The sequence below is a fragment of the Anticarsia gemmatalis genome, chromosome 26 (genome assembly GCF_050436995.1).
Source record: "Anticarsia gemmatalis isolate Benzon Research Colony breed Stoneville strain chromosome 26, ilAntGemm2 primary, whole genome shotgun sequence".
NCBI classification, from domain to species: Eukaryota; Metazoa; Arthropoda; class Insecta; order Lepidoptera; family Erebidae; genus Anticarsia; species Anticarsia gemmatalis.
Window position 1 is genome coordinate 4,116,887 of NC_134770.1, and position 14,040 is coordinate 4,130,926.

Genomic DNA, 14,040 nt, shown 5'->3' on the forward strand with positions numbered 1-14,040 from the left:
TCTACAGTCGGTACTGTAAAATTTCGAGAGTTTGACATTTAAAATGTATTGCCTAAATAGTTCTTACAAGCTCGCTAGAGGCGCTGATTAGATTTTTATGCACAATTTCTCGATAGCTAGCAAGTTGTCCGCAATTGAGAGTGATAGAGAATCGAGCTACTGGTGTATGTGCATAATACGTCATATCTCTTTCAGTTATATTTTAGTAATTGGGAGGTATTCGTAGATCGGCCATATTTTCGAAAAAAAGTCATATTTATGTCGTCGAATTTTGTGATTGAAATTGATGGCAATATTAATATTCAATCATTAATATTCTCTGCATCAAAAAATAAAGTCTGGAGTGCTTTTTTGTGAAAGAGCATTAATAAGCATATATTAACAACTTTATTTATTAATTAAAAAATAATATCTTTAAGTTTTAACTTGTACTACTGAAACATCTCTGTCATCTGTGGTTAAATCGTCGACCGAAATCGTTTGCAATGATTTCTACGGAAAAATACTGAGACATACAATTTTGAACCTTAAAGTTTTGTCATCTTGGTATAGTTTTCATTGTCTACAAAGGCTATTGTGGAGTATATGACAGATGATTCGACATCGTAGGCCGTTTGGTATCAATGTAGATTTCTTTCATTGTTTTATTACCGGAGCCTTTTCGAATGTTTTATATCATTGTTATACTAAAGGAATAATTATACAGTTCCGAGTGTTTCGATATGATTACGATCTGTTAAGTAATTGTTTTTATTATTGCTTTTGTTTGCTGTTTTCATTTCTTCTTACGTCAATTAGTCTGACACGTTTTAAGAGCCTTTTTATTAGTGGTTAAGGTAATTGTCATGTTTTTCTGGGGTCGGAAGAAAAAGTTATTTGGTTAGTTAACAAGTTATTATCACACGAAAAAAATACCTTTTAAATCTTGATATTTTCATTGAAGATCTAAAACTCGACTCGAGTCCTAAATGTTTCTACTTACATTTAAACTACAAAGATAAAACAACTAGTAAGTATTTTCCGCAATTATGAAACCAAAGCTTCGTATCACCTACAAAACATGATCTCACTATATTATCTATACTTAATATTATAAAGCTGAAGAGTTTGTTTGTTTGTTTGTTTGTTTGTTTGAACGCGCTAATCTCAGGAACTACTGGTCCGATTTGAAAAATTCTTTCAGTGTTAGATAGTCCATTTATCGAGGAAGGCTATAGGCTATATACCATCACGCTACGACCAATAGGAGCAGAGTAGAAATAAAATATGTTACAAAAACGGGGAAAATTTTGACCCATTCGCTCTTATGTGACGCAAGCGAAGTTGCGCGGGTCAGCTAGTTCTATACTACAAAGACTGTTACTTCATCAAACAATACTAAGCCAGTAATCCTCAAATACTATTCTCCATTATCATGAATACCAAAATTTACAGCGAAACGTCTTCATTTCAAATTTACACAAGTAGATAAGCAGTCAATTTGCTATGTATTTCATTTTCAAATCGGCCTCCCATAGAGTTCCTTAGATCCCTAAAACAATTAAATTTAACTGGTATAACAATAACAGTTGGAATAATTTTGGGGTGAAACGGGGTGGCTAAGGTCACATATTTTGCCATCCTGACCCAATTGTCCTTAAAACATTTTAGAGGAGGATACATCCGTTTATTTTGCATTAGAAATGAAGCTTTGTAGTCGTAGTTTGTTTTTTCAATGTATTAACATAATAAAGTACGCTTATGACGTATTCAAAGATCTCGAAATCGCTCTACAGATCTTTGAGACAATAGTGTTGATGTAAATTTAGGATACGTTGTTTAGTCATCATTGAAAAACTTTATTATATTGACATTATGGTAAGTTACCTATGAACTGATTCATATCTTACATATTGGAATCATAAAACCATAACAAAGATAGACGCACAAAGGTGCCTTTTTAAGCCTGTAAATCGTACAATCTTAGGTTTATTTAAAACATTTTAGTAAATTATCAAAATATAACATTCAGAATACTATACAATTTTGATAAAATCTGCTGATTATAATGGCACCATATTATTATTGTCGGTTTGAGTTCAATTCCTATCAGATACAAAGCAGAGTTTAGGAAATATGCAAAAACAACTATGCCGTTGCGGTAACGAGAAAATGCCAAAACGCATTCTGAATGATTTCTGATATTTCAACCCAAAAGTTAGACTTAGCATTTTGACGATGGAATATTTGAAGAGCGGCCAGTTTTTCGGAATTTTCGAGCTATTTTTTATCCACACCGCTACTATGTGAGTTCGATTTCTATCTACCAGATATTTTTTATTCGAATAGTCAAAATTTAAGAAAGATGGGTCGACGACATAGTATTTTTATTTGGAAAGACCTGGACATGAGTAAATGGAAGGTTTATGCACAGCGGCAGTTTAGACGAAAGGGTGTGATAGCAAAGATCCTCGATAAAGTAATTTTATTTAACCGACTCAAAAAAAGAGTGTTCATCGTTTTTTATTTTTTACTGGAGAACGAATTACGTCATGATATTTCGTCGATATTTTTTCCTCTGGTGATGTTGTTTCTTAACCAAACTACCCCTATGTTCCCATCTTGACATTGACAAAATATCAACCTCTGAAAGCTCAATACACTCAGATTTACACCCTTTTCAATCTGTCTAGAATTTGGTCTATCACTTACCTACTAAGACTAAAACAACGCGTAACGTCCGTTTTACATAAATCTGAATTTCAACCTAGGCCGAAATTTAGGCAAACAAGTGACAGTTTGACTTTACTCTGTAATTGACATTTCAATTATTTTGCTAGGTTGGGGAAGACGTAGATTTTGATTTTGAATTAAGTAGTGATTCTAAGACCTTGATGATTTATCAACTGGTTGCTAAGATGAAAACCAGTGCTATTTATTCCGTGTTTTTGTGAGTTATTTCTCAGTTCTTCAAAACTAAAAGAATGCCTGTCTAAAATTAAAGAAACGCAAAAGACGATCTTAACGTATATTTTTTTAAATTGCATAAAGTGTAATCAATTGCTTAAACTGGAACCGTACTTTACATTGCATTATATTTCAAATGTAATAAAATTTAAAAAGATATAATATAATAACAAAAATTATACGCGAAAAATATCATAAGGAAAACTAAATTTTTTATACAACAACATATCAATTACAAAACAAAAATATCAGAACACCAATTAACAACAGTACTAACGAATATTAATCCACTTAACTTAGTAATAAATCACTTGAATGATGCGGGCCACACGCCTTACGCACTTCGGCTAAATCTGAGCATTTATTACTTGGAGCAAAAAAGTCTAAAATCAAGATCTAAAATTAAAGAAGCACAATTTCTTTTTTAAATTGCTTCAAGAAAAATCAATCATTTAGACACGAACCAAAGTTTATTTACAAGACATTTTAAATGTGATAACAAAATATAATTTGATCATTACAAAAATTATACGCAAAAAATATCATTTACCTATAATATAATTATAAGGACAACTAATAAAACTTTTCAACACTGCCTCGATTCTCTACTACTATCAACTACCGACAACCGAACTGTCATCGAGAAATTTTGTATGAAAATCTGATCAGCGCCTCTGACGGGTGTCGTAGGAAACATTTTGGCAGTACATTCTAAATGTCAAAATTCGATAGCTAGCCGGTTGTCGGTAGTCGATAGTGGTAGAGAATCGAGGTACACATTTTTTATACAACAACATTTCAATTACAAAAACACCAATTAACAACAGTACTTACGAATATTAATCCACTTAACTTAGTAATAAATCACTTGAATGATGCCGGCCGCACGCCTTACGCACTTCGGCTAAATCTGAGCATTTATTACTTGGAGCAAAAAAGTGAGATGTGCTAATGGTAGGGTCATAAGTTTAGTGTCTGGGTCGTGTGTTTCGCTGTTGAGATTTTTGTTTGTTTTGTTTACTAGTGACCAACTAAAACTAAACAAAAGACTGGACGGCATATTTACATACATACTAGATCATAGTACTATAAAATTTGTGTTTGTATTATCTACGAGTTAGTAGTGTGTTCGCAATCATAAGCAATTGGCTATCTAAGATCTATATTAGAAGCACATAGTTTATAGTTCATATTTTGCCATAGATGCTTTGTCTATAGTACAAAATAGAAAGAAGAGATCGTGGTGATTGAAGGTGGACTAAACCGATTTAACCGCTACTATAAGAACCAAGTTAGCTTTGAATCAGTACCTAGTTTCGGTCCCTGTAACAAAAAAGAGTAAATTATAATTAATTAACAAAGAGTTAAAAAATATTGGATATTCTAAATTAGCACTACTAGCAGTTTCAGAATTTCACTGAATATAATAATAGTATTAGGTCGGGGAAAAGTCTTTTCGCATTATAGTATGTATGAACTTGTAATAAAATATTTTCTCTACACAAAAAAGATCGATATTTGGGTACCTCACGAACTCACTGAAAGAACCCAATGAGCCGTGTACTCATTTGTGATTCTTGAAGCCAAAGAGATTTTTTTACAAGTTCATACATACTATAATGCGAAAAGACTTTTTCCCCAACCTAATATATAATATTAAAATCGTCATCAAATCTCATGGGACCACATCTCGGCAACAGGCCGTCTAGTCTTGACAGATGACATAAAAAATAACAACCAAGTACAGTAACAAGGGATAACGGAAGTACAGATCATAACAAAAGGTTTTTGTATACATATACACGTCATATATCTGCAGAAGGTAATTTTATGTAGGAATAATAATGTATTGTGTCAATTAGATGAGTGTATTTTCGATATATTGTTTTTTAGTTAGTTAAGTCTTGCTGTTAAAGAGTTGATTAGAGTGAGCTTCCGGAACGTCAAGCAGAATTAAATTAAGTTTTGATTCTCACAGGAACTCACGAAACATGTGACATGGTAAAAAAATAAAAAAATGTTTTCATAAGACAACGCTGCGTGCGGGTTTTTCTTAATACTTTTTTCTTTTCTTAATTTTAACAGTAATATTAATTAATATATCGGCCATCAATCGTGTCATCAGACACAGCCCACAGCTGATGACGAGTGATGAGTGGGAAAAGAAAACACATTACACCGACCGTACGGAAAATGTGGGATAAAATCAAGAAAATTAAGTTTTAACAGTAATATTAAGAAAAACAAAAGTGTTTACATTCAACAATTCTAAAAAACAGTGGACAAATATTAGGCCTTAATTACTACAACACGAACTATGACACAATAAAAAAGCTTTTGCTTTAAAAGCACAGAATATATCAAAACACAGAACTCTATATTATCAATATTCTGGAAACGTCTTCAAGCCACAAATATAAAATTACTCGCAAGTTAATGGACTAATTCGACATTGACCTTCAATAGGCTCGATAATAATTTATATGCCAGCGTTATTATTCACAATCTACGTAATAGCTATCGACTGCTAGTGGGAAGAAATGTGAACGTTTCATGACCTTTATAGAAAGTAATGCAAGGCAGTAAATAAATTGTTGCTATGTATTGGAACTGTATATCTAAAAAACAATTATTTAGAGACTAGCTGCCTCGTGCAACTTCGCTTGCGTCACATAAGAGAGAATGCGTCAACATTTTCCCCGTTTTTGTAACATTTTTTATTGCCGCTATGCTCCTATTGGTCGTAGCGTGATGATATATTATAGCCTATAGCCTTCCTCGATAAATGGACTATCCAAAAATGAATTTTTCAAATCGGACCCGTAGTTCCTGAGATTAGCGCGTTCAAACGAGCAAACAAACTGTTCAGCTTTATAATATTATAGTATAGATAAATAAAATTATTCAGTTATTTCATTTCGAGATATACCACACTACTTGCATAGTGCAGGAGACGTAAACGAGTTTGTATGAATGTATTTGTAAATTCATAAAAATAACATAAACAAAATACGACAAGACTCGGTAGTACTGTTTATGGATCACACAAGTATTTATTTTGTGTAGAAATCGAACCTACGATTTCACCTGAAGCGTATTGACGTGACTATTTCACCGTTAAGTTGTGGATCTAATAAAATATCGCCAACAAAATAATTATGGATCCAATAAAGTCTAAATTAAAATTACATTTTTCACCTACAAAAGTTAAAAAACAATAAATTAATAATAATACACAAAAATCAAACGAACGAACACGCAAATATCAACGTTTCATTCACTATAACAACCCAAATCTTTTCATAAAACGAACAGAAAATTCTCTACGGCTGAAATCCCTCGTTTTGTGGGTGCAATCGATTAATTTTTACGCTTTTGTTCTTCGGTAGAAACATCGTATTAACGTCGGCACTTTGAATAAGAAAACCTTCGCATTAGGAATCATACTTATTAGAACTTTTATTTGAAAATCATAAAATTGTAACATTCATGACCGAATTGGCGAATTAAACCTTACAATCAGTTTCGTTTATTAATTTCAAGGTGATTTTGTGTATTGATACGAATTAAATATTATGAGTTGTGATCTATCAGACTTTATTACAGCTAAAAAAATTACAGCAGAACACATAATTTTTATTTGACATTAAGTCGATAGTGTTTTTGTTATATCAGACTATCTCAATATACACTTTCATTTACTAAATTACGATCATTATTTGGCATTCAATTCATTCGAAAGAAAAACAAAACACATAAGAATTTTGTTTGTCTTATTAGCCAAAGGTAACATTCATACACAATTCTCTATAGTGTGATTCCCTTTAGATGTTATGAAAGAAAGTACCTTGCAGGATTTTATTCCCGCTACAGATGAAAATGTTCTTATTTCAGTTATTAGTAGGAATAGTACCTTTAATGGCTTGAGCTCTCATGTATACGTTTCTAAGAATATGATAATGATGTTATGTCTCTATTTGAAGTGAGCAAAGGATTTTATGAAAATAGTTTTTTGTAGATTTGTATGTTAAAAGCCACTTTTTTACTTGTGCTTCTTAAGAATTAGGAATGGAAAAAACCTGTGTAATAAACTTATAACTACTTACATCTAGGAAAAGCTATCAGTTATTATTGAGAAAGTTGCAACAGAAATTAAAATACAAATGTTCGTCGACACAGTAGTCGAAGCCCGAGATTGACATTTGCATAAACTACCATGCGTACTACAAAAGCTAGATATATCATCAAATATTTTCTATGTTGAAATCTAACTTGAACCTTTCCTTAATCACTGCGCTACTCAATCCGTATTTTTTAAAATTATTTTTACGTTTACATTTTTCAACAGCGTAGATAATATTTTTACTAAGAAACCGAACGACATCTTCTCTAACCTAATCCAAAATCAACCAAAATTATCTAAAATGAACAACACAGGAACGACACAGTGATCTATCAACTCAAAGCCATCCATTACCCAACTGTTTAACTTTACAGGCAGAAATTCGAGAAGCTTCTATAAATTTAGCTTTGAAGAGCTCTACGTCACTTGATACAGTTTCCTACAAGTTCGTATTAACGGTAGCTACATTATGGCGAAGTTTTCAAGTTATTGTATAACAGTTAACTGACATTGGCGTGCATGAAATAGGTTAATATAATTTGCGTTGGAGATTGCTTGTGTATAGCGTTTATTTTATACACTTTTAACGTTATTTTCATAGTACTGAGGCTTCTCATACTTCGTAGGTTTCCGGAAAATGCTTTCTTCCAAATAAATATCCTAACATAAAAACATAATGGACTGAATACGTAACCACTTAATTACTGTGGAAGTAAAAACGTGCCTGGTTGTGGCACAGACATATAATTGCATCACAAATACATTAGATTGATGTACAGAAATACATGCAACACAAAATAATGTACATTAGGATCTTAAAATTTTGTAAATTGCCTGCATCAGGTTGCAAGCAACCTAAAAACTTGAACGTTTTTTTCAGCGTAGTTGATGATTATGGTTATACCTAAAGGTCCGAGTAAATAGGGGGTTCACTGGGCAAGCTTTCTGCCATCTAACTCATACGTTACTAAACTCTGAAACTTCTGAAAAGCCTAGGTAAAATATTAATTTCGCTATATAATACATAGTAAATAAAACAACAAGCCGTAACTTAGAGGACAGTTCCTAATAAAACGAAGCACAATTCCCACGGCTCAATATTACACGAACTCCCGAAGAGTACCGAAATCTAGAACCGCATTGCTATTTGTCATGTAACATCTGGTCGGGAGCTGTTCGCACCGGTTTGAAGCGGTTACGGAGGTGTTATACGACAAAATGGCTGATATTTCTCTAGTAACTATAGTCACGATGGTGGAGATCGTTTGTTTTTATTGGGGAACAGTTGTAAGTGATTTTTGATGGTAGGTTTATAGGAATAGATGATACGGAATGGTAAGGTTTCAAACGGTTTGTGTATGAAGTCGGAACCTATTTTCTTTGCAATGTGAGTGTAGTGTTGATTTTTTGATGTTTTTTTTTATAGGGCCCTTTTTTTGGAAGTACACCATTTTTCTTTTCATAGATGTTAGGTATTAGTATTTTATATTTAGCACTCTGTTAATTAAGCATTTCAGAATACATGCTTTTCTTATTATATGTTTTAAATTAATGACAAAAGACTTCTCAGCTGTAGAACTAATTTGCAAAAACTGTCACATTAGAATATTTAATAGACTATTTTGTATTATGTTTTATGAAATTAAAATAACAAATTAATTAATAAACTGTATCCGTTGTCCTGATTTCTCCTTCAATAAATAAAACAGGAGTATTTTAATAAACCAAATCTGTTTTATTATTTCGAATTCGAATCAGCCAGCTGTTGTCTGCTGACATTTTGAAACTAAACTTTTCACTCGATTGTGTTCGCAAAATTTTGTATTAAAGTTTTCAACTTTAGGGTAGTGAAACAACAGTATCTGAAACCTTAATTATTACGAACATTGTTTCAGACTTTAAGGCACTGAATTCAAATTACAGGTAAGTAGAAAATAGAAACAAAATTTAATCTGAAACGAAAGGGTAAGGCTTTTTTTTCTAATTAAGTTTGGGGACCTTGCAATAAGAGGAAAAAAACTAATTTTTAAATTGACTTTTCGGCCATTTATACTGAGAATTGTTCCGTGTGCTTTGATAATAAACCCAATATCTCTATGAGCTAAATTACGGATGCGGTTGTACATAAACTAGTCTCAGTTGACTATGCAATTGTTGTGCACTAAACTTCGTCATCTGGCAATATGAAAATTATCTAGTTCCGCTCTCAATAGTCTCGGCGTGGTAAGGCTCCTGGTATTTTAAAGGCTTTACCTAAATTCGCTTTGAATCATTTGGGTAACATTGATAGTGGGAATATGAACTAGTTTCGATTATTTTTTCATATGAAACCAACACAATTGATAAAGGTTTATTCATTCAAAGTTACCCAGGTTGACTGTATTGTAATCAAATAGTAATTTGTTGTGGATGTCAAATGTCAATTTACGGGATATCAATTACGTAACTTTTGCTTGAGGTACTAAATAACATACAGGTTACATTTTTATACGTAAGTAATTCTTCACATTAGTAGAATAGTGTGTCTTTTGAGTAGAAATTAAATTATTTTGAGTCTTATTGTAGTTTATTTGCATCCTTTACAAGTTGTTAAATCGCCTGTCATACGTAATTTTCTTTTGTTCTGCGTATTTATTTGATGCTTGATGCTGTGGAAAAATTCTTGTTTTTAGACAAACCGACATTTTAACAATACTATTATATCCAGTTTAAATCAATACTTCGCCTCTGAGGATTCCTTGTAAAATTCAAATTTGTTTCATTCAATAATTCGCTTGGACTCAAACTGTATGTATTTAAGATAATTAATTATTCATTTATTCGTTCTAACATTTGATGCTAAAGATAAATACAACTCGATATTTGTGATTTTGTCCTACTTACGAAATTATCTTAGGGATTATTTGAATTTTTGCAGATTAAGGGTTTTTGTAATCTTACTTAATAAAATATCAGTGCGTTGGGTTCATTGTTTATGTTCCTATGCCAATAGGCCAAATCCGACCAAACCGACTATGGTTTGTTTGGATTGTATCACGTTTTTGGATAGACAAATAAACATTTAGCACACTAGTCTTTCTCACAAAGCAAGTATTGCTTGCAGGCTACATCTTCTCTGTAGTCTCACAACCGGTACGTTCAGTTGCAGATATTAGAAAGGTAGATTTTAGGTCAGTAAATTATTACGTAACAAGCAAATAATTCGACTACCTATTAAAATATTACGTACGAGCAAAGTAAGCACAAATAAGTCGACTATTCAAAAACAAACGGACCTAAAAATAAATAAACCACCAGAATTCTGTATAAATTGAAAGACTAAATTGCTAAGATTGCTGCTCTATTAATTATGATCTGACTTGGAACTTAGTTGAGCGTCAAATATCAAATTAAAGTTTAATCTTATAATTTAATTTGAACTGTCACTAGTTATCTCTATTCGTGCGAATTGCGACAGTTTATAAAACCTTTTATCTACAATTTCTGTAAGTAAAATTTAGATTAACGATTTAAAATTCCCGCGACTTGTACACATACCTGATATTGTAATGCGACGGAACTTAAAAATTATTACGCTTCGAGGAAACAAATTAATTATACAATTTAATAAAAAACAGTAGGTACATACATACCACAAACCCTATGCACTTTCATTGAACTTAGAATCCGAACCCAAAATCTCGTGATTCGTAGTCACACACACACACACAGTTCCATTTAGATTGCCGATACATTATACATACAGCCACGTTTTGGTTCTTTTAAGGAATTGTATAACCCATTTCTATGCTTTTATTTCTTAGGGGTATAGGACATACAGACATAAGTCTTATATGCTAACAAAAACGACTTTATATTTTCGAAAAAAAATAACAAAATGTCAAGAAAAACTTCGATCAAAGTATACACATACAAATACGTAATAGTCTAGATACAAATACAAGATGTATTCTACACTATAAATCACAGTACACACTATTCATAATAAGTGGGAGACATGTCATTACCACATCAGCACTACTCATATACGCGGTACGTGCGTCTTTGTTTTATTGTCGCTAATATTGGGGCTATAGAAAAAGCGATTAGAAAATCTTTTTCTGGAATTGGCTCGACCCGGAATTCGAACCCGAGATCTCTTGCAGGCAGGCGCATACACCACCGCCTGCGCCACAGGGGCGATCAATCATTATGACTAATAACGGTGTAAAGCGACATTAGGAGGGCTAATATTTTACGTCAATCTAATATCTACCTACAATTCATTATTTATTATTATTAATAATTTATTTTAATCAAATATTCTTTCGATTCTACTATCATACGAGTAGATCACAAAATTTTAGCAATTCTGTTTAACTTAAGGCTTGTGTTAGTAGTTGTTTCACGTCGATACTGCAGAGAGAGGCATTCGAACAAATGACTTATCAATCGAATCGAAATGTCAAATAATGTTAAGTGTGAAATATTACTTAAAATCGTGAAACACAACCTGGCTTTCCGAGACAATTTCACTAAAATCTCTTCAACAATACTGTAGGTAATAATGTTAATGCACACATAAAACGCTCATTTCAAAGCCACATACAATCGCAAATATGTACTAATGCAATAAAAGGGGAATATTCGCTTGTCCCACTGAACGAACGAACCGATTTGAACATTTTCTTGTTATGAGCAAATGTGCTTATGTTTTGCATACATATCTGAATGAACGGGTAAATAAGACTGTATGTTTATCCAGCAATTTTCCGCTTGAATTTTTATTCGTAGAAGTCAGACCAAAGATTTGTGGTGGAATTTCAAGAAATATTGTACGATTCTGAAAAATGTTTCGTTCATTTTTATACGTTTTGTTATTTGGTACCCTGGTTTTTGTATCCCTAGATGAAAAGAGTAAGTCTGTCTGTTGGTTGTATAATGCATACTTTAGTAAACTTAGCACTGTAATGTCTTTAAACTCGTCTTGATACGCGAAATGTTAGATATTCTGTAAGAAGGTGCAAGTCAAGTGCTGTAATCAATCGCCTCCCACGTAAGCAATTAGTGGATCAAACTACTGACTTTTTCAAGATTGACCTGCGAAAGGTGATAACCTGCAGGTCAATCTTGAAAAGTCAGAAAGCAGAGATAAATAATTACTTCTTCAATGAGGTTTTGTATACTTTAAACTGAACCCCTTCTTGCGTTAGAAACCCATGATCCAGTGAGCAGTGGGAAGTAATAGGTTAACGAAAATGAGACAACACCCTTAGAATTATTGTGACATAACTTTGTATTACGATGTCAGAATATTATCGTAACTGCGCATTGTGACGTAGTAAGCCCATGCAACAGCTTTAAAGCCGAATTGAAAAGCCAATATTTCACATGAAAATTTTGTTGGTCGCAGTGTTCAAGTGCCGACTCGGATCATTAGCACAATTTGTAAGCTGAAGCTAAAGGGTAAGCCGCCGGTCACTGGCTGTCGGTCATATCGCGTTGCGTTCAAAATATTACATGGCGTATTTATTTTCATGAATAGTAAGCATCAATGTGTTTTTATGAGTACATATTAATATATTATTGTATTTCGTTAAAAAATAGTAGGAGTTTTGCTTACACTAATTTTTTGGCAAATGCAATTAAACAACATTTGTAGTAGTGCATCCGTCGATGAGTGACCGCGACGTTATTAAAGTAGTCACCGTTACGTATTTCGGAAGGTTCAATTAACTTTGAAACCAAATTGATTAAAAAACCTGGAAGTAAAGTTCCCGTAAAAACACACAGTCTCTATCGCGCGTTCTTAGGAGGGTACAGGATTACGCGCGGGAAAGCCTGCGCGATCTTCGCTCGCGATTTTCTTCGAGCGCACGACTGATGAGCGCAGCGCGTGCTCTTTCCTTTTCCCTTGCACACCCTATTTACGCACGTTCTTTCACGCGCGATGGTGGTTTCGTGCGCGATAGAGTGTCTGTAAAGGTGGCTATTATCATAATAATCTAGAAGGTATAGTAAATAATTTTAAAATACATTGTAGTTTTACAGTGAACCAAAGATAACGAATGTTATATATTTATCAACTAACAGTTTCACGCTTTTAAACATCCAGCCAACACACAGAGACCACGTCAAAGCCTTTATATAAATATCAATAATTTCTTGTTGAAATTGTAACGAAAAATTTATTAATTGCGTAGCGGTCTTCTGTTCGTGTATTTACTAGAGCACATAGTAATATCGTGGTTTGTTATAATTGACGTACAACACAAAGCTGACTTATATATTCTAGGTTATTTGTGCCTTGGTCGAAACGCGAATTTCGTTCGTTTGATAAAAATAAGGTACCTGGTCAAATATGGCCAGCCGAAAAATTTGGTCACATACTATTTTTCCAAACATGATTAAAACGCGATAATAAATTGTCGTTAGTATCGCATGCATACAGCGTACCTGTCAAGCGTTCCAGGACCTGCTAGTCACCTAGTGACGGTTTAAGTGAAAAATGCATAAGGTTTGGAATATAGTATGTGGCCTTATTTTTCGGCGGGCCATATTTAACCCAGGTACCTTAAATATCTCCAATTGAATAGTACTACTACTAATCGTATGGTTAGTGGTCAAACTAGTGTCAATGGTGTTCAAGCCGCCCGAAGGTCTTTGACATGGCTTACTGAATATTTATCAAAAGTATTGAATAGCTGTATTTGCAGAAATAACTGCAATATCTGAAGCTGTCGAACGAAATGAGTATTGTTTCCTCAAAATAACCACAAAAGACATTTTATAAAGAAACTGCTCTATTTTCTATTAAGTTATGCAGCATTATTAAGTACTTTATAATAATTAATTAACCCGTCAGTTACTTGCAAGTTAAACAAAGCTTAAGTGTTACCTTACAATATGTTCTGAGCAAAAACAATAGCGTGTTCCAGCTTGTTGTTTTATAAGGAATATTAATTTAATTAATACATAGTTTCTTTAGTGCA

General features: G+C 32.9%; 1 protein-coding gene across 1 annotated transcript in view; it reads right to left on the minus strand.

The window, feature by feature from the left end:
• LOC142984236 (uncharacterized) overlaps nt 1–10,955 on the minus strand; it is a 121,210-nt gene extending 110,255 nt beyond the window's left edge. Inside the window, exon 1 of the mRNA XM_076131702.1 lies at nt 10,702–10,955. Within this exon, the coding sequence (XP_075987817.1) occupies nt 10,702–10,723 (22 nt within the window). The 5' untranslated portion in view covers nt 10,724–10,955. The remainder of the gene's footprint in view (nt 1–10,701) is intronic.
• Between the last annotated feature and the right edge of the window lie 3,085 nt (nt 10,956–14,040).